General features: G+C 38.6%; 1 protein-coding gene, 1 long non-coding RNA gene and 1 pseudogene across 4 annotated transcripts in view; 1 reads left to right on the top strand and 2 right to left on the bottom strand.

The window, feature by feature from the left end:
• Positions 1–5,644, bottom strand: part of Bnip3l (BCL2 interacting protein 3 like) — a 24,225-nt gene extending 18,581 nt beyond the window's left edge. Inside the window, exon 1 of one of the 3 annotated variants that reach the window (XM_005339886.5) lies at positions 5,439–5,644. In XM_005339886.5, coding sequence (XP_005339943.1) covers positions 5,439–5,538 — 100 coding nt within the window. In that variant the 5' untranslated portion in view covers positions 5,539–5,644. Of the gene's footprint in view, positions 1–3,500; positions 3,738–4,776; positions 4,965–5,438 lie in introns of those variants that run through there. The other 2 variants (XM_013364997.4, XM_078030865.1) reach the window with 2 other exon arrangements.
• LOC144370277 (uncharacterized) lies at positions 5,624–22,270 on the top strand. The gene is made up of 4 exons (XR_013430201.1): positions 5,624–6,907; positions 7,761–7,857; positions 8,265–8,392; positions 18,948–22,270. It is a non-coding gene; the product is annotated as an uncharacterized LOC144370277 (long non-coding RNA).
• Positions 9,567–13,642, bottom strand: LOC101962641 (cytoskeleton-associated protein 2 pseudogene; annotated as a pseudogene).
• Positions 22,271–22,341: the final 71 nt, after the last annotated feature.

Raw genomic sequence — 22,341 nt, forward strand, 5'->3', positions numbered from 1 at the left:
AACTATTAGTGCTTGAATTTTAATAAGAATCGATAACAGTACCAAATAAACCAACGTTACAACAAAAAGAGAAGAGTGTTTTCATAACTTCCCTTCCTTACAATAAACTTTTAGAAAATATAACCCAGCAGGTTGGTAGGGCCTTTCCTCTGAATTCTCCACAGAAGTGCTGAAGACTCTCAGGGCTAAATGCAGAGTTCCATCAATCAGAATAATCACTAAAACAAGTCAAAACCTAAAATACACTCTAAATAAGGCCATGACTATATCTGATGGAGGGTGAGTTCACTGTCCTCCTTACAAGAGAAAGGAGAGCTCAGGCATACCTGACTGGCTGGAAGTCTGACCCTACCTCCCACCCTCTGTGTACAACCTTCCTTTCTGCCTTCAGCTTCCTCCCAGAGGTAACACTGCCTAGGACCCACCTCCATGGGCTGCCTGGAGGACTACCATGGTAATATAAGGTACCTAAACAGAAGCTCATGCACATGCTAGGGAAAAAGAGTTTGAATCTATAAAGTATGTTCTCAGAACAGTGTTTGCTAAATAAAGTCAGCCTGTCCTTTCCATCAAAGGCAGCCCCAGAAGCAATCACAGTCCCAGATTCATCACCCAAGACAGTGCCACCAAACAAGAGTAACAAACACAAGTTGCAAAGCTGAGAGATAACTGAATATTTGGAATCCCTTAAAATTTAGAGCTCTGCAAAATATTTTTGGGAAGGAGGGGGAGAGAAAGAGATAAAGAGAGATAGAGAGACAGATATATACTAGAGATGGAGAAAACTGGTATATGCTAAACAAACTTTTTCCTATTCCCATTGCTTCTAGAATTTTCAAGCTTCTTTTGAAACCAATAAAAACAGTTCATCTTGTACAGAAGCCCAATGTGTAAAATAAACAAAAGCCCAGAGCTACCTCCTGCAGAAACAGAACTAAGGACCCAGTAGTTCCAGATGGGTCTGTATGGAAGTCGGTCTTCCCTAAAACACAATTAATCTGTACTTGATGTACATCTGATCAAAGGGGAAAAAGGCAGCAATAGCGCCAAGTTTTCTGGTCCCTACTTTCCGAAGAACTTCCAAACCAATATGTGAATCATATTTTCTGCACTAAAAATACATAAGCCATTATTAATCTAGCATTTGTTTTAGGGACCTTGGAGAGACCCAGCTAGAAAAGTTTAGGGAAAGAATGCATGGTGGCCTTAATACTCTGGAGAGCACTCACAGCACTTCTGCTTAAGGTAGACTGTTTTTATGTGGCAAATGTTAGTACAGTGGTTAAAAACAGACCAAGCCAGATCCCCACTTATCACTTAGTGCTTTCACCCCCTGGACAAGTTTCTTAACCTCTTTGTGTCTCAGTTTCCTCAGTAAAATAGGGATAATAGTAGTATCTGCCTCACAGAGTAGTTAGAATTATTGAATAAAGTGAATAGAAAGATAAGGATCCCTGTAAGTACTATGTACATGTCGCTACAATAATTATATTGTTTCTTTTTAAATAATTTCTGATTGTAAAAAAAAATGTGTTCTTGGAAAATATAAACATCAGTATAAAATGAAAGAATTAATGCTTCTCCTCAAAACCTCCTGTTCCTACTCCCAAAGGAAAACATGCAAAGTGGTTTTAAAGGGAAACTTCCGAAGTTTTTTGAAATACAGTTGTTGAAAGACTTTTTGTTTTGGCCCTGGGGAGTGAATCCAGGGGTGCCCTACCATGGAGCTACATTCCTAGTCCTTTATATTTTTTGAGACAAGGTCTCAATAAGTTGCAAGGGCTGGCCTCAAACTTATCCTCCTGCCTCAGTCTCACAAGTAGCTGGGATTACAGACGTGTGCCACCTTGCCTGGCTTGTCTTTGTATTTATAAAAAAATAGAATTGTACTATATGGACATTTCTGTAAGTAACGTTTTTCACCTAAAACTTTGGAGATGTCTTCCAATATCAATACTTGTGGACATTCACTGTTCTGACCAATGCATTGCACCTCACCTATTATAAAAATGCACCATATTTTAACCACTATCCAATGGCAATGGGTAACCATTAACCATTACGCAAATAATTCTTTTTAATATTTATTATTGTAACTGGGGCTTCAATAGACATTTTGGAGGGTAATTTCCATTTCCAGCCTAGGAATTTCCTAATGTTCTAACTTTACCAGTCCTTCACAAAGTCCCCTTTCACTTGGAAAGGAAGCAGGGCAAGATGTGAGCATTGTGCTGTCCAAGTAATACAAGTAGAAAACAAATTCAGAGTGAATTATCTTCCTAATACGCAAGCTCTAAATTAAGAACTAGATGTTTTCTCTGTTATTTTAAAAAACTATTTACAAGCTGTTCCTTTATGCCAGTTTGTACATAGACACAATGACATTTTCTAGTTTAAGTCCTTGGGAACTGCTCAGAGAGATCATGAAGGCTGATCCAATAACTGTGATGACATTCATTCCTATGATTTCATAATCACCAGTTGAATCCTCTTGAGGGTTGGGGAGGTAAAGAAGGAAGAGTATTTCTCCTCATTTCCCCCCAACTTTTCGAGGCTGCGTATAACTGGTATCTTCAACAGGGACAACATACTTCATATTTATCTTCTTTCCTCAAAGACTTTGTTTCAGGAATCTGATGCTAGAATCCAGACCAGGCCTTCAACAGTCACTGGCATTCTTCTAAGAAATATGTTGACTTTTTTGCACAAATAGGTGCTTACATACCAGTGACTTATTTATTCAAAACACTATTACAAGGCAGTGGTATGTCATGTGTCACAGTCTTAAGAGCCCTCCTGCCATACCTGGGGAGCAAGAACATTGCAGTTGAAGAGATTTAAAAAGAAAAAAAAGGCTGTTCCTCCCCTTCAAGCAGTAAGAATTACACTCCTATGTTAATTTTCCTTATAGGTCATGTTGAATCTTATGATATAAAAGTCTTATTCAAATATTCTTAAGGAATTTGGTAGCTTTCTTAAGAATAGAACAAACAACTGAAAATGACCTTTCAACTTTAGAAATAGTCTGGATATTTGCCCTCTAACTTGAAATAAAAGCAAACAGTCCCCCTAGAGTGGCCAAAAAAAAAAGAAAAAAAAAAAGAAAAAAAATCAGAGAAAGGTTTCACTATTTCAAATATTTCAATAATTTGCTATTCAAACTCTGCTTTGACCCCTGAACTAAAGATAAAATCCCAAACCAGAGATAATCTATGGAGTTTCATCTTCTGTTTTTCAGTTGTGCAACTTTACCCAGCAAAGTACTAGAACTTATCAGCAATTCAGATATTATTAGACGCCTGAACAAGTTGTTTTGCCCAGTGACTAAAAATCCCTTTAAGGAATCAATAAGGTTTCTAGTTTTGTTCAGTCCAGTGTTGTATAATGAGCTTAAAAAGCAAACAAAGAGGCAAGACAAGACAGTAATTAATTAAGGCATTATCAAAAAGCTGTTTAGAAACTTTTGAAAGTTCAGCCTATCCCAAATAAAACATTTTTACCTAGCAAATTTCCCAAAGCAACATCTGGTAGATATCACATGCAGGCTGTGTCCTTCCACTTCTGTAAGAACTAACAAAAACATAGCAGGAACTGATTGGCCAAAGATATCAAGCACCTCACAGGTCTGCCAGACACCAAAACAAACATATATACAGTTCACTACCACCACCCCTTTTTGGTTAAATGGTCAAAGGAAAGTTAAAAGCCCTTTGCTTTCTGTGAAATCATGAACATGTACTGACCAAATTCCTAACTCACAAGAAAACACTGAGCAAAATTAAATAAAATACTGGGCTGGGGATGTGGCTCAAGTGGTAGCGAGCTCGCCTGGCATGCGTGCGGCCCGGGTTCGATCCTCGCTCTCTCTCTCTCTGCCTCTCTCTTTAAAAAAAAGAAAGAAAGAAAATACTAAAAGAAATAAAACAGGTTGGCTACTCTGTACATGAGGCAGAATGATAGGCTGAAAGAATAAAATACACACTCAGGCCTATTTAAGAGATGTGTCCTGGAAAGAGCACCAGATTGGATCCAAGTGGGAACAGGGCTCCCACCTCTGGACTTGGGAAAGACCTTTGTATCTTTACTAGTAAATAACAGGGGACATTTATTCTCTTAAGTCTCTTCTCATTCTAAAATACACCTAAGAAAAGTATGCTAAAAATGGATATAAAGTCCCACATTAATACGTAATACAAGTAACATTTAAAGATACACAAATCGACTCTTATTTACTGTGTCAAACAGTATGAATATCTTATTCTAAAACACAGATACTTAAGCTTTTTTTTGACAAGTCAACATTTAGGGAATAATTTCATCAAAGGAGGGTGCAGCAGAAATAAATAATGAAAGCATCTTAAAATATCCCAATTCTGCCGCCACCCTGTGAGAACAGGAACTCTCTTCCCTAAAATGGTTAGGCCATGTTGAAGCACCTTCCTCTTATGAAAACGACTGCCTGCATGACCTTTAAGCACCCAAGTGCTTTCTGAACAATTCCGCCTGGCCCCATGCTACCTCTTTCATAAGAGAGGAATTACAGAGAGGGTGGGCAAGACCTTCCAAGAGTAGGCGCTCTCACGACAGCCAGGAACACTGTTAGGACAGGACGTCTGAGCGCCCGAATGTTGGGGAAAACAACTGTCGTCGGTGGACACTCCATCCTGCCCACGAAAATTCCGTTTCTGAAAATCCACTGTCCAGACTCCGTGATGGGTGCCACCTTGGGTGGTCACAAGGATGTTCTTAAAACAGGTCGCTGAGTACACAACCCACCGTTTGAAACCGGAGTAAAATCACTTCGGCAACTTGGGGGAAAGCTCAAACAGGAAAAAAGAAAAAGCAGGAGCAGAGCCTCCTCAGCGCCACACGTGACTCCAGTAACCGCTGAATTACCAAATGGTTTTCCTGACCCGCGTGTGGCAACAAAGGGACGCCGCCCGCGGGCTCGGGTCCCGGGCCCGAGCCCCGCCGCGCGGGAGGGCCGACTGGCCCCGCACACCTGCTCGGCTGCACGTCCCGGCCGCCCGCGCTCCGCCCGCCAGCCGCGTCCATCCCCCCGCGTCCCCGCTGCACGTCCCCAGCTCGGCCCACGTCCCCCAGCGGCCCGCTCCGCCCCCACGGCCCGCCCCCTCCCCGCCCCGCAAGCTCCACTTCAGGGCCGGCGCTCGGGGTCTAGGAGACCCCTGTCAGCTCGCCCCGCGACTGTGGCCTCCAGCAGCCCCAGCCCAAGACCACGGCAGGGAGACCCACAGGCCGAGAGGAAGACCCGAGCGCCTCCTCCTGACAGGAGACGGAAGCTGTCAGTCACCCGAACATCCTCAACCTGGACCAATGGGAGGCCTTCTCCTCCCGCCCCCCGCGCGGCGCTGGCAGCAGCGGCCGGAGCAGCTCCTCCTCCCCCATCCCTCCACCGAGTCCGTCGGCCCTGCACTCACTGTTGAGGCCGGCTGGCGGAGGCAACGCCTGTTCCCCTTCCTCGCAGTTGTTGTTGTTGTTGTGCAGGGGCGGCGGTGGCTCAACCAAATGAGACGACATTGTCGGGCGGCTGGAAGAGCTGCGGCCACAGCTAAGAGCGTCTCCGGTTCTCGGGCGGCAACACAACAAGCCGAGTCCCCCGCCCCCTTTTCTGCGCCTGCGCAGTCCCGCCCCTCCTCTGACGTCAAGGCCCGCCCCGGGCACGTGATGACAACACAACAAGCGGCGGGGCGGGGTGGGGCGGAGCGGGGGCGTTCCCGTGCTGGTCCGGGACGTGCGGACGCGAAGTCACGCTGACGCGCGAGCCTAGAACGAATTCTTGCGTGTAATTTGGGCTGACCGGATGCAATGAATTATGCAGATGGCACTGGGCTAGAGGATACGGAGAACTGTGGAACGAGGAAGTGCGAGGTGCTAAGGTGCTAGCGCCCAAATCTCCCACACGGACTGGATCTCCACGTTTTAGCCAATCCTTGTGCATTTAGTTTTTAAATATCTGTTAAGAGCTCACTTCTGTAAGGGGTATCGTGATACAAAGCAAAAATTCCCAGTTGCTCCCTGCCCTAAACCTAAAATATACCTGGTGAGACAAAAACCGTGGAATCTAAGGTTTCCTGAAACTTGCTAAATGAAAGGGAAATTCAGAAAAGCCCAGAAGAAAATAATTACTCAAATCTGATCAACCACCTAACCTATTTCTGGGACATGACTTGGGAAGCCATGTAGCCTGTGCGTGGGTGAATCCCAACTGTGTTCCTAAACACTCCTACATCAGATCTCTGTCTTTGTACGATTTCCTTGATCTGATTTATGTGTGGCCATGTATTTCTCCCAGTCTGTTACTTCTTGTAACTTTGTTTCACAGTGCAGACCTATAAAGTTGTAGTGTGACAATCTGTCACGTATATAGGATTTGGGAAAAAACTCACCCAGGATTATGAATCTATTCTCCCATAAATTTTATCTAATGCTCTTACAGGCTCAATTTTATGTTGAGACCCTAATTCACCTGAAATTTACTTTTCATATGTTGTAAAATATTTAACGTCAATTTTTCCTATTTTTTAGTCAATTGACCCAAAGATTTCATTAATTTTTAAGGCATCCTTTCTTCCACTGATTTGAAATTAACTTTCTAAGGTTCTAAATGCTCCCAAAAGGAGGATCTAATTCTACCGTCTAAAGTTACTAGGTAACTGCTAGAGAAAGTTTCTCTTGTCTTTTGAAAAGCTTTCCTGGCTATTTATTCTTCAGATGAATTTAAAAATAGGCCTGTCCCAAATTTGACTCCGTGTTGGTAATTATTATTTTTACATTTTTATATTTTTTGGTACTGAGGATGGAACCCAGAGTCTTCTGCATGCTAGGCAGGTGCGCTCTCTCTACCGCTGAGCCACACGTTCAACCCCTTCAGCATTATTTGAACAAGGTGATATATTAAACTATTCTTTTTAATATATTTGAAAATTCAATACTAAAAAGTTTTTTAAAATTACTGAATTGTCAGATATTATTGCAAACTCTTTAGATTTTAGTCAGAAATTTCAATTAATAGATTAATTGGGGTGGGGGTAACTTATATGTTTACAGAAGTGCCTTTGCATTCAAGACTGTTTTATCCCTCCTTGTTCAGTTTTTTTTTTTTTCCTTTTTTGGGGGGTGGGGGTGGGGGGGAGGATGCTTCCTCAAAAGGCTTTCAGATATTTCTTAATCTTTTTAAAATTTTGATATAATCTTATGTTCATTTTATAAAAAAAACAATTAGGAAGTTTCCTTTTCTTTGGTCTTAAATAAATGAAATTGAAATTACTGTTTTTAGGGATATATAATTCCCTTATAAAAACATAGGGGCCTGGTACTTTCAGGGGGATTTGTTCTGTTTCTGTAAGATGTCATTTTCATTTCTCACTTTGTGTTATTTGTCCTTTATTTTTTCTTGATTATATTACCTAAAGGTTTTATTGACTCTTAAATTCCTGCTTCGTAATTGTATTATTCCTAATATCTTCTTTTGACAGCATTATTAAAATTTAATTCATATACCAGGCAACTTAGCTGTTTAAAGATCACAATTCAATATTTTTACTAGATTTGCAGAATTGTGCAATCATTGCCCCAACCTAATTTCAGAAAAAAGAAAACCTATAATTCTGTTAGACATCCAATTTGTTTCCTTTTGATATGTGTTTGTTTGCTACTAGGTATGATAGGGGATTTAACCCAAAGGTGCTTTACTGCTGAGCTACATCCCCAGCCTGTTTAATTTTTTCATTTCAAAACAGGGTCACCCTGAATTGTTTAGGTCCTTGCTAAATTGCTGAGCCCAGACTTCAACTTCCAATTCTCCTATCTCAGTCTCCTGAGTTCCTGGGATTACAGGTATGTGCCACCATGCGTGGTTAGTCCTCCATTTCTTTAAACAATTTCTTTTAATACCCAGAAAGTTCTGAACCATAATAAAATTAGAAAACATCCTGTTTTTCTACCTTTACTTCCATTACCCATTGTTTTGGTGGGTCATATTCTCTCTTAATATTTAACTATGTAGTTTTAATATGGTTATATTATTTAACAATTTAATGTGATAAATATTGAAGAGAAGAAATAAGGTACCTCTTACTTTTCTTCCTGTTTTCTATCACATTTTTAATTACTTAGATCAGTTCATTACTACTAGAGTCTACACATAAGAGTATATATTCATAGCGATCGCCACATCATGGTGCATAAAAAAAACCACCCTAAACTCACCTAGTTAAACAAGAAATATTTATTCTCTCTTACAGACTAGGCAAGTGTTCTACCACTGTCCTTTTTATATTTCATCTGTGAGATGGACCCTCACCAAGTTGCCCAGGCTGGCCTCCAATTTGCAATCCTCCTTCTTGAGCCTCCTGAGTACATAGGATCATAGGTAAGCACCACCAAATCTGGTTCAGTGAAAGTTTTCAATTGTGCCAAATATGGAGCTCTTTTGTTATTGTTGTTATGAACATCCAGTTTTTCCAGCACCATCTGTTGAAAGGTTTTTCTTTCTCCAATAAGTTGCTTTTGCACCTTTATGAAATTAGTTATTCACATATGTGTGGGCTTATTTCTGACCTCTTCATTCTGTTACTTTGATTTATCTATCTTTATGCCAATACACACTTTTGTTGATTTACCTTTATAGTGAATCCTGATATCAGGTAATGGTACCCCTCCAACTTTGTTTTTCATTTAAAGTTATAGGTATTTTAGAACCAGCTTGTGAAAATTCATAATAATGGTCTGCTGGAAAATGATTGGACTTTTTTGTATCTATGGATGAATTTCTCAAGAATTGATATATTCACAATCTTGAGCAACAACCCATGAACAAGATATCTCTCTCAGTAGGTCTTCTTAAATGTCTCTTGGAATTATTTTGTAATTTTTCAGGATATAGGTTCTGTACATCTTTAGTCAAATTTATCCTTAAGTATTTCTACTTTTGGATACTATTATTAATGGTTTTGTTCTCACTGGTTCTAGTAACTTTTGAATAGATTCCAAAGGCTTTTCTACATAGAGACCATGTTGTTGGTGATTACATGAATAATTTTCAGAGATTCTTAATTATTTTCTATTAAATTCTATTGTGATCACATGAAATACATAGTGTGAATAACCTGAATTATTTCAATTTTATTGATATGTATTTTATTACCTAAAGTAAGATTATTTTTCATAAATGTTATGTATGCATTTGAGAAAAACATGTTGGGTGGAGTGTTCTGTAAATGTCAATTAGATCAAGTTGGATAGTGTATTTTTCAAAGCTACTATAATTTTTCTGATTTTCTGCCTAATTGTTCCTTGATTTATTGAGACAGGGGTATTAATATATAAGACTGTGAATATGTCTATTTTTTTGAGATGCTATTTCAGTGTTTGTTTCATGTGTCCTTAAACTCTGTTAGGATATGGATATAGGTACACCAACATTTAGAATTGTCATCTTCTCAATTACTTTCTTACTTTTCACCTTAATTCTTTCCTCTGAAGTCTGCTTCACATGATATTATTATTAATCACTTGTATGATTCCAATAGATCTCCTTTGTTGGCTTATTCCTATAACTCGGTTTTATTGGGTTTTGATGGACATGTTTGTAATTATTATATCTCCTTTTCTTGCTGAAATTAACCCAGGGATACTTTATCACTGAACTACATCCTCAGCTCTTTTTATATTTTAATTTCAGACTGAATCTCACCTAGTTGCTAAGGCTCTCACTAGATTGCTGAGGGTGGCCTCAAACTTGCAATCCTCCTGTCTCAGTCTCCCAAGTTCCTGGGATTACAGACATGCACCACTGCCATGAAGTGAGCAGCTTCCTCTACCACATGCTCCCATAACTATGATGTTCTGCCTTTCTCTCAGGCGCAAAGCAGGGGAGCCGATTGACCATGGACTGAAACATCATAAACCATGAGTCAAAAGAAATCTTTCTTCCATTAAGTTGATTTTCTTAGGAAATTTGTCACAATGATGGAGAGCTAACACACCCCCTTTATGTCGCACCTGTGCACAGATCATATCTTTAAACATTGTGTGCCATTAAAATGGATCTATGATAGTCTAATATCCTGCTGTTTTATTTTTTTGGTACTAGGGATTGAACTCAGGGCCACTCGCTCGACCACTGAGCCACATCCCCAGCCCTATTTGGTATTTTATTTAGAGATAGGGTCTCACTTGGTTGCTTAGCACCTCACTTTTGCTGAGGCTGGCTTTGAACTCCAGATCCTCCTGTCTCAGCCTCTGGAGCTGCTAGGATTACAGGTGTGCCTCTAGCTTAATGTCTTGCTTTTTAAATACAGAAAACAAAAGGACTTGTTAAAAGCCAAAACTACAACCCAGACTTTTATGTTTATCTGTATTCTTACCTTTATTGGAGTTTTTATTTCTTCAAGAAATTCAATTATTCTTTCACTTCTTCCTTTAGCATTTTAAAAAAATGTATTCATGCATAATAATTACACAGAACCATGGGTTTCATCTGGTATGTGTGCATGCACCTAAAATAACTTGGTCCATTTCATTCCCCATTATCTGCCTTGCCCTCTCCTGCTGCTTCCCTCTGACCCCTCCTTTTTTCCTGCCGGTGTCCCTTCTATTTTCATGAGAGCTCCCCCCTCCACATTTTTTCTCGAGCTTCCACAAATCAGAGAAAACCCACAACCCTCAACTTTCTGAGTCTGGCATATTTTGTTTAATATAATACTCTCAAGTTCCATCCATTTTTCTACAAATAACAGTTTTGTTCTTCTTTGGGGATGATAGAAACTCCATTGTGTATGTACACCATATTTTCTTTACTCATTTATCTGATGACATACACCTAGGCTGGTTCTGAAATTTGGCTGTTGTTAATTGTGCGGTTATAAACATGAGTATGCATATCTCTCTAGTATGCTGACTTTAATACTTTAGGAGAATAAAATGTCTTAGCCCTGATTTTTGAGGAAATGCTTTCAGTTTTTACCTATTTGGTATGATGCTGGTTTTGAGTTTGTTGTATATAGCCTTTATTGTGTTGAGGTAACTTCTTTCTATCCCTCTAGTTTTTCTATCTTCTTTCTATCCTCCTAGTTTTTTTCTTCTTTCTATCCTTCTAGTTTTTCCCAGGTTTTTAATTTAATTCCTTAATATCAAGGAGTAGGCATAGCTAGATAATATGGTGGTCCCATTCCTAGCCTTCAGAGGACCCTCTATACTGATTTTCAGAGTGGCTGTACTAATTTACAATCCCACCAACAGTGTTTAAGGGTTTGTTTTCTCTGACTTTTTTTTTTATTATACAGGTACTTTTATTGTATACATATTAGATACACACAAAAATGAAAATCCTACTCTCTAGAACATAAGACAATAAATTAAACAAAGATATTACGTAAACGGCATGAACATTAAACCAAGTATGTGATCTTCACATTCATATTACATATGTAGTTCAACTGTTCTTTGATAGTTCACTTATTTGAAACTATAGACTGATATAGGATATATGACACTTAAGTATTAGATCATGGCCTTAGGAAACAAGTTTATTGGTGGTATTTATATATGGGAAAAATAAAACTGTTCACGGTATGTAACTAGCATGTCTCAAGGGACATGAGTTAAGAAAGCAAGTCTAAGCATTATTTCAGAAATGCTACCTACTTTGGAATGACACTTCTTGAATATACATTCCTTCCTGAACTCCATTCTAATATAATTTATAAACTCTCAAATGAAGCTATGGAGGTTAAAATTTAAATATAATCCAGCTATAAAAGATTGGGACTTTTTTTTTTTTTTTTGGTGCTATGGATTGAACTCAGGGGCTTCAGGCATGCTAAGTACACACTATACCACTGAGCTCTATTCCCAGTCCCATTATTTTACTTTCATACTAATTAAATAAAGGCAAAAATATTGTCAGTATTCTGTTTAAAGGCAGGGAGGTACATCATAAAGTTTTAAAACATGTCAACATTAAAAATATACTTTTATCTAGAACACCTGATGATGCATCATTACTGTACTTATATTTAGTAAAGTGAACAAGCTACCATTATGACAAACCCTATTTATATTTAAGGAACACAATAAACAAATTGACTAAATTTACCTATATTAAGGAAAAACTCAGTCTGTTGTGATTGACAAGGCAGGATGCACAGAAGGACAACTCCTATAAGAAGAATGTTAGTAAAGAAGTTCACTGCCAAGAATACTTAAGATACTTAGCCAACTGTAGATGTAAGGGAAATAGAAAGCCACACAAAACAAAGGAAACCAAAGAATAATAATAATAATAAATGCCTCATTCCTCTTTGGAGACTTATTTCTCTTCTGTATCAGTCTCAGAGTACAGAGAGCACAGTGCTGCATTAGGATGGCATATGAAAGCATCAGTTTTGCCTCCTAGCTCTGATATCTGTTCCAGTGAAGACACACAGGATAATGGTCTTTTAACATATCTGGTAATTTAGAAGTCTTCTCTTGAAGACATCGAGAACGTCTCACTGGTGTTAGAAACTTCAGCTCCTTAAATGCAGAATTTGATTCTTTTTTATACTTTGCAAGTATGGAGTAGTAGATACATTATATTTAATTAAGCAACTTGCTATAGTTTCTGTATCAGGGGTTTTAACATCATTGGTCAGAGCTTTTATTTTGTCATCTTGTTCTTTCTTTAAATACCACATTTCTCTGATGTTTATTCTCCATTTCTGGTTTTTCTGGCTCTTAATTAACACCTATATCTTCAGTGTTGACTTCTTGAACTTGTTCTTTGGATGTGTAAGCCTCAATATTTTCTCCCAAATTAACTTTTTCTTGACTCTTCATTGTTAGAATATCCACAAGGGCATGTCACATCTCTTCAGTAGGCTGAGCCCCTGCCAGAAAGGCCTTCTCAAAGATTGAGATAATATTTTCAATAGGACTTGTGATTGGTTCAATACGTACAAGGCATATCCAATATTTTACAAGTTTTTTGGCATCTGGAATATTTTCAATTAGGTCATTCAGTGTAACCAATATTTCTCTTTGGGGAACCCCTTATTAATAAAGTTTAGGCATTCAGAAATTGTCTTGTTTACTTTTTCAGTAAATAATCTTTGTTCATCTTCTTCTGCCATGGTAGTCCAAAAGGACCCAACTGGTTTTTCATTTTGTCCTTCAGATGTGGGCTGGGTAACTACTGGGTTAGGGGGCCTTTTCAATACTTTTCCTTTGCCAATTTTCCACTCACACAGAGGAGCCTTTCTGTCTTTTGCAGTTTCTTTGGGCCGAGCTGATCTATCAACAGTTGCTTTTGCCATAGTATGTCTTTGTTGGTCAATGGTTTTTGACTTCTCTATCAGTTTGGTATTGGAAGATGAAGCAGGCTTGGCTACAATTTCAGATGCTATGCTTCTTGATAACACCCTGTTTCTTTCTATGTCCTGAGAAGAACTGGTTTTGACATTAGATACAATCGTATTGGGTTCTTTTTCTTGAGGCCCTTTCCGAATTTTAACACTGGCAGGGGTTTGGCTGATGCCTTGTTTCATGGTGTTCTGTGTGTATTGTAGTGACTTCTAATAGGAGGTCTCACAAGTTGTGTGGTCTGAGGTTTAGTGTTCACAAATTTAGTGCTTTCAAATTTAGTAGTAAGTAGCAGCAGTTATATTTGAGGCTTTATTACTTCTCGCTGTTACATTGGTGGTGTTTACAAGTTCAGGCTTTGTGGCTTTGGAGACAGTAGCTGAAAGTTGCTTTGTTGTTGCAGAACTCTCATTTTTGACTTGTAGAGGCTTACTAAATGAATTAACCTTAGATTGAACAATTTGGCCACGATAAGACCCAAGCACAGATTTCTTGGGCATGTTAGCAGCTTGGTTTGGTTTTCCTGCAGGCATTGGTTTCTTTTTAGTATTTTTGTTTTGTTTTGTTTTTAAGGTGAAATGCCTGGCTTAATGTCATATTTTGATTTTGGGGGATCACCTTTAATCGATAACTGCAGAGTCGGAGTGCTATCCTGAAAATCATGTGTTTCAGTTTCCGTAGGTGAATTGGTTAATTCATTAGAAGGTTTTAAAAGAATATAACTTTGTACCATTGCTGTATTATTTTTGCTCTGTATAGGTATTTTGATATTTTCTTTATCAGCCATTGTTGTTGTCAGTTTCAGAATTTTTGTCTCTTGTTGGACTTGGTCCTCCGATGTCATCATTCTTTGGGCTAACGAGGTACGCGGACTGGGCCTTCTGACTCGGGGGCAGGCAGCTGCAGGTCCCGGGCACGGCCATGGATGCGACTCTGTCTCAAGCCCTCGGTATTGCTCAGGTCGCCACCCGCCGCCTTACACTCTTCTCTGACATTTTTGCTGGCAATTATTCTTATTCTTATTCTTATTTGTATTCCTGATTATTGTCAGCCTAACTGGAGTGAGATGAAATCTCAGGGTAGTTTTTATTTGAATTTCCCTAAAGGATAAAAATGTTGAATATGTTATCATATAATTGTTTGCCCTTTGTACTTTTTTTGAGAAGTGTCTGTTAAGTTTATTTGCCCATTTTTGATTGTGTTATTTGATGGTTTTAAAAATATTTTTATATTAAGTTTTTAAAAAAATATTCTGGATTACTACTCTGTGAGAAGAGGAGCTGGCAAATATTTTCTCCCATTCTGAAGACTCTCTGTTCATGTTGTTATTTCCTTTGCTGTGCAAAAGCTTTTCAATTTGATGCCATCCCACTGTTGATTCTTTGTTATTATTTCCTGAGCTAAAGAAATCGAATTGAGGAAGTTGTTGAGTGTGACTACATGTTGGAGTTTTTCTTTTTTTCTGTGGTGCTGGGGATTGAACCCAAGGTTTTGTGCATGCAAGGCAAGCACTCTACCAACTGTGCTCTATATATCTCCTCATCCCTCCCATATATATATATATATTTTTCCAGCATTGCAGAGTTTCTGGTCTTATTCCTAGGACTCTTGATTCATTTTGAGTTGACTTTTATGCAGGGTGAGAGAGAGAAATCACATTGGATTCAGAACAATGAATGTGAATATCCTTTTCTTAGCATCATTTGTTTAAAAGGCTGTCTTTCCTCCAATGTATGATTTTGGTGCCTTTGTCAAGGATCATATGACTGTATATGTGTGAGTCTCTTACTTCTATTCCATTGGTCTACATATCTGTTTTTATGCTGTTTTTGTTACCATAGCTATGTAGTATTGTTGGGAGCTGCTCTGGAAATACACACCCTTAAGTCCTGAGCAAGAGATACTGAACCATTATTGTGACCCGCAATAACTTGGGCTTTACCTCCACTTGGATAATGAGGTGTGGCTCCAGGGGCAGGCATCACCTGGTGGGGTTGAGTTACACTCACCTGTTCCTTTGTAATCCTATCCCTTTGCTGTTTTGGGGGGTAGAATGTTCCATGGAACCTCCCCCTGTGTATCCCCTATATAAGAATAAGTAATTCCAGTGGCTCACTCTTTCCATGAACCCCTAAGGTTGGAGAGCCATCCTGGATTTAGAAAAGGTACTTCTGTGTGGTGCGTGCTTCTTTCGCCATTTTCTTAGTTGTTGAAGTCGTCAGAGTTTGTGAACCCAGCATAGGTCGCCAGCTCGGATACGTGGCAGTATAGTATAATTTGAAATGGGGTACTGTGTTGCCTCCATTGCTCTTTTTCTCCAGAATTGCTTGGTTATTCAGGGTCTTTGTTGTTCCATATGAATATTAAGAGTGGTTTTCTTTTCTAGTTTTGTGACGAATATCATTGGTATTTTGATGAGAATTACATTGAATGTATAGATTGTTTTTGGAAATATGGTCATCTAAGCTATATTAATTCTGCATATGCATAAACATGGAAGGTAGTTCCATCTTCTACTGTACTCTTTCATTTCTTTTTTCAGTGTTCCAGAACTTCTCAGTAGAGGTCTGTCACTACTTTTGTTAGACTTATTCTTAGTTTTATTTTGTTTTCCTTTTGAGGCTATTGGGAATAAAATTGTTATTCTGATTTTCCCCCTCAGGGGTTTAATTTGGCATAAATGAGGTTTTTTTCCTAGTTGTAGATGGACATAATATTTTTATTTATTTATTTTTATGAGGTGCTGAGTATCGAACCCAGTGCCTCACACGTGTGAGATAGGCACTCTACCACTGAGCTGCAGCCCCAGCCTGACAAGCTTTTTTTTTATAAGTTGATTTTGTAGCCTGCTACTTTGCTGAATTCATCAATCAGATCTAGAAGTCTTCTAGTGGAGCCTTTAGGATCTTCTAAGTATAGGACCTGTAAATAGAGATAATTTGACATCTTCCTTTCCAATTTGTATTTCTTTTTCTTTCTCCTATTTTTTTGTGGGGGTCTAAACTTTCAAGTATTATATTGAATAGGAGAGATGAAAGTGAGAGTGTCGAATCCTAACCACAAGTCCACCAGGGAGCATGGAGTGATGAAAGTGGACATCCTTGTCCGAGTCCTGATTGTAGAGGAAATCCTTTCAGTTTTTGCCCATTTGGTGTGGTGTTGGCTTTAAGTCTGTATATAGTCTTTATTATAGTGAGGTAAGTTCTTTATATCCCTTGTTTTTCCAGGGCTTTTATCATAAAATTTTATCATTAAAGTGTAGAATTTTGAAAAAGCATTTTTGTTTGTTTGGTTTGGGGTTTTTTTGGGGGGGAAGCGTAGTTGACATGATTATGTATTTTTTGTCCTTGATCGGTTATGTGGTGTGTTACATTTATTGATTTGTGAATGCTGAACCATCCTTGCATCATAGGATGAAGCCAACTCCATCATGGTAATTGATATTTTTGGTGTGTTGCTGAATTTTCTTTGCAAGTATATTTTTAAGATTTTTTTTATCTGAGTTCATTAAGAATATTGTTCTGTAATTTTCTTGATGTGTCCATCTCTGGTTTTGGTTTCAGTAAGATACTGGTTTCATAGAATGAGTTTAGAAGTGTTCCCTCCCTACTTCATGGAATAACTTGAAGAGTGCTGGTATTAGTTCTTTAAAGGTCTGGCAAAGTTCAGCCGTTAATCTGTCTGATCCTGGACTCTTCTTTGTTGGGAGGGTTTTCACTACTTCTTCAATCTCAATGCTTGTTATTGGTTAGTTTAGGTTTTCTATAGACTATTAGTTGAATTTTGCTGGGCTGTATGTGTCTAGAAATTTATTCATCTTAGTGTTCCAATTTATTGGAATATAGATTGCCTTTTCTTCTTCCTCTTGTTCTTTTTTAGACTGGGGATTGAATGCAGTGGTGCACTACAATGTAGCTAGATCCCAGTCATTTATTTTGGGACCAGTTCTCACTAAGTTGCTGAGGCTGCCCTTGAACTTGCAATTCTCCTACCTCACCCTCCTGTTTCTGGTATTACGGGTGTGCACTACGCATATTTTTTTCCATCTTTAATTTTATTGAGTCTCCTTTTTTATAGTTAGTTTGGCTAAGGATTTATCAATCTTGATGGTCTTTTCAAGGAACCACCTTTCTGTTAATTGATTCTTTTAATTTTTTTATTCTCTATTTCATTAGTTTCAGCTCTGATCTTTATTCTCTCTTTCTTTCTTTCTGGTTTGTTCTTGTTTGTCTAATATCTTCAGATGCATCATTAAATCCTTCTCATTCTTTTTTAATGTTGGCATTCATAGCTATAAACTTTCCTTAGAACTGCCTTCATTGTATCCCATAGGTTGTATTTCTTTTTTAATATTTATTTTTTTAGTTTTAGTTTGACACAATATCTTTATTTGTTTCTTTTTATGTGATGATGAGGATCCAACCCAGCGCCTCATACATGCTAGGCAAGCACTCTACCGCTGAGCCACAACACCAGCCCCCCATAGATTGTATTTCTATTCTCATTTGACTTTAGGAATTTTAAACTTTCTCCAGATTTCTTCAGTGACCCACTCATCACTCAAAATGTATCAACTCTGGGCTGGGGATGTGGCTCAAGTGGTAGTGCGCTTGTCTGGCATGCATGCTGATAGACCCAACCTGATCTTTTATTAAAATTGGGAGCCATCTTGCCACAAAGCCATGAAAAGCTAATTTCGGCTTTACTATAAATTACTGCAAATTCTGAACCTGCTTGGAATGCCTGCCCATGCCTTGAACTCACCCATGCCTGGATCTCTGACCAGATAGCAGCCCTCTCTGAAACTTTAGTGACATCTCATAAATATTGGCCTTCCCTGGCCAGACAATGACCCTCTCTGAGGCTCTAATGGTCCTCATAAATTCTGATGTTGGGGCCAGCAAAAAATGTAAACTACCATTAGTGTGATGCTTGTCAGAGTTCTGTTATCTGTAACCCCCCTTTAGTGTAACTTTCTGGGCTATAAAGCTGGGCTGTAGGAAAGGTGGGGCTGCTGTCTTGTTCCCACCGTTTTGGGAGGAAAAGGCAGTCTGGCCGGTCGAAATAATAAGCTTGCTTTGATTTTTTTTTTTTTTAAAGAGAGAGTGAGAGAGGAGAGAGAGAGAGAGAATTTTGAATATTTATTTTTTAGTTCTCGGTGGACACAACATCTTTGTTGGTATGTGGTGCTGAGGATCGAACCCGGGCCGCACGCATGCCAGGCGAGCGCGCTACCGCTTGAGCCACATCCCCAGCCCTTTAATTTGATTTTAATTGGAGTCAGTGGTCTTTTCTTGCGTCCTGGTCTAACACCTGCGGCCCAGGTTCGATCCTCAGCACCACATACAAACGAACATGTTGTGTCCACCGAAAACTAAAAAATAAATATTAAAAATTTCTCTCTCTCTTTAAAAAAAAAAGTGTATCAACTCCATGTTTCTATAGTTTCTGTATTTTCTTGCTATGGATGTCTAATTTCATTCCATTACAATATAACAATATAACAAGGCATACTTCAACATTTTTGTATCTGTCAGTACCTGCTTTATTGCTTTATTGCTTAAAATATGTTCTACTTTGGACAGAGTTCCATGGGCAGCTGCTGTGACCTGCACAGACAAATCTTAGAAACCACCGAAGGTCAATGGAGGATTAAGAAAGACAAACAATTACAGAGAGAAAGCTGGGACCAACTTTGATGGATGGACAGTGACCCAGAGCTAGCTCAGCACCTTTATTATATGATTTTTATCATCAAAAGGGTTTCTGTGAAAGAGTTTCTTCAAAGCAGGCATCTTGAGGGTCAAAGTGCTAGCAAACAATTATAATTATCTAGGTTATGCTCATAATTCTCTATTCCCAGCAACTGGTGTCTGAACTCAGAGTCAAGACTGACAGTTCTGTGCCTTGCACACAACCTCCTCAGGCAGGGCATCACCATAGCAACTGGGCAATTTTGTCCTGCACCGTTGCACAGAAAGTTCCCAGCACAAGTGCAGCTGCAGCCAGGAGGCAGTCAGAGACCATGATGCAAGTCACCACTCTCCACAGGCAGCTGTAAAGAAATTGTTGACTGCTGAATGAAATATTATGTAAATGTCTATTAAGTCCATTCAATCTTTAGTAAGTTTTAACTCTTTCGTTGACTTTATGTCTGGTGATCTATTAGTGAGAGGTATATTGAAGTAATCCTCTGCCAATGTCTTGGCTGGGCACAGAATCACGAACCACCACACACCTTGTAGATTCAAACAGCAATCCTTTATTCCTGAACTCACACCGGCCTCTACACCAATACGTTCTGGGGAAATCTAAAATCTACCCCACAATTCTCAATTCCACGAGAACTCAGCGGGAACTCAGGCAGCAGGAACTCCCTATTCCCAGCAACAATAAACTTAAACCTGGAACTTTCTTAAAACCCATATTGTCTTAAACCTGGAACGCCTTAAACCCAAGGACGGGATACTCCCTAAAACCTGATCAGCTCTAAACCCAGATCTACCCTGGTCCTTGAGCAAGATCACCTTACTAAAGCATACATGCAATGTCCCAGCAAATGTCCTCTAAGCAACATGGGGTACGCTGGCAAGGAAATTTCGATGCGTCAATCCTACTTGGCAATGGCCCTCAGCAATCCTCTATAATTGAATTGAGGTCTATCCGAGACTATGTCAAATAATGTTTGCTTTATGAAATTATATGTGACATTAAGGGCATATTTACTCTTGTCTTTCTTATTGGAGTATCATTTTTACTAATTTGTAGTGACCTTTGTCTCTTCTAACTCTGGCTTGCAGTCCCCTTTGTTTGGTATTAGGGGAGGTACTCCTGCTTACCTTCAGACCCCACTTGCATGGGATATCATTTTGCATCCTTTCAGCCTGTGGATGTCTTCACAAATGAGGTGGTTTCTTGAAGGCAACATGTAGTTGGATCTTATTTTTTATTATGTCTTTAAATTGTAGGCCATTACATTTTTTAGATCATTTACTTTTATATTTGGTGTTATTATATAGGAATATATTACTTCCTGGTAGTTTTATTTTTACTCTTTGATTAAATCCTAATTCCCACTTGCTAAACTACTTTTCTAATGAGATTGATTCTTTCCTGAGTTGTTTGTTATTTTTATCTCATTTGCATGTTCCAAGCCTTCTTGGCCTTCAGGGTTTCTGTTGGGAAATCTGTTGTTCTGATTGGCTTGCTGTTATATATGACTTGGCATGTCTTGCAGCTTTTAAAATTCTTTCTTTGGTTTTGGATTTCCAGAATTTAACTGTGTTTTGAAGTGGGAGGATCTTTTCTGGTCTTATCTATTTGGGGTTCTAAATGCCTACAATATCTGCATTGCTATCCAATTCCCCAGGTTTGGGAAATTTTCTGGTATGTCATTTGGCACACTCAGTTATGATGCTTGATTCTGCTAACTTTGAGGGCAATTTAGAAAATAAAACAATAATACATTTGAATTCCCAGTAGGAGGAAATATTGCAATTTTTGTGAAGACCCTTTAACTATGTGATCCTTGACAGCTAATAGTTGTGATTAATAAATTCCACCATTCGGGCTGGGGTGACTCAGCAGTAGAGCACTCACCTAGCACCTGTGAGGCCCTGGGTTCAATCCTCAGCACCACATGAAAATAAATAAATAAAATTAAAGGTATTGAGTCCAACTACATCTAAAAAAATAAATATTAAAAAAAATAAACTCCACCCTTCAAGAAAGAAATTATAACAATTTTACACACATTCTTCAACATAGGAGAGGATGGAAATTCATTTTATAAGGTAAGCATTACACTAACAAATATTAAAACATAAGAAAACTACTGATTAATCAATATCCCTCATGAATATTGATACAAACATATTCCACAAAATACTAGCAAAGAATAGCAAAACTCCAAGAAGGCAACACTGGTTCAACACTTGGATTTCAATGGAATCACCATATCAACATTTTTTAAAAAAACTACAGGATCATTTCATAGATGTAGAAAGAACATCAGACAAAATCCAATATTCATTCATAATTAACTCTCAGAAAACTAGGAATAAAAGAAGTTCCTCAACCACCCAGCCTATTCAGTTCTCTTCAGAAATCCTAGAGTGAACAAACCTGGTGGTAAAAGATAGAGTTTGCTCTTGATATTGGCGACAAGGCAATGATGTGCCTGCTCTCACTTCCCCTATTCAAGGTCACTTTAGAGGGTCTATCCAGTACAGAACAGTAAAAAGAAAAAGACACTGGGAAGGAAGATCAGAAAGAAAGGAACCCTGCAGGGTGCAGTGGCACACACCTATAATTACAGCAGCTCAGGAGGCTGAAACAGGAGGATCCAAGTTCAAAGCCAGCCTCAGCAACTTAGTGAGGCCTAAGCAACTTAGCAAAAACCCTATTGCAAAATAAAAAATAAGAAGAACTGGGGATGTGGCTCAGTGGTTAAGCATTCATTCCCTGGTATAAAACAATAACAACAACAAAACTAAAAATAATATGCAAATGTGAATGTCTACTAGAAAACTTTAAAAATAAGTGAATTTCTCATGTGTCTGAATAATTGTATTTTCCAAATAAAAATTTCAACAAATGTGCCATTTACAGTAGCAAACATTTCATGCATATGTGCAAGATCTGTATGCTAAAAATGGAAAACATTAATAAAAGAAATTTAAGACAAATAAATTGAGCAATATGCTGTAATACACAGATTAGAAGATAAATATTGGGGCTGGAGATGTGGCTCAAGCGGTAGCGTGCTCGCCTGGTATGCGTGCGACCCAGGTTCGATCCTCAGCACCACATACCAACAAAGATGTTGTGTCCGCCGAGAACTGAAAAATAAATATTAAAAATTCTCTCTCTCTCTCTCTCCTCTCTCACTCTCTCTAAAAAAAAAAAAAAAAAAAAAAAAAAAGATAAATATTAAGATGTTCACTGTTCCTGGCCTATGGATTCAGTGAAATTAACAGC

Source organism: Ictidomys tridecemlineatus, chromosome 14 (assembly GCF_052094955.1).
Source record: "Ictidomys tridecemlineatus isolate mIctTri1 chromosome 14, mIctTri1.hap1, whole genome shotgun sequence".
NCBI lineage: Eukaryota > Metazoa > Chordata > Mammalia > Rodentia > Sciuridae > Ictidomys > Ictidomys tridecemlineatus.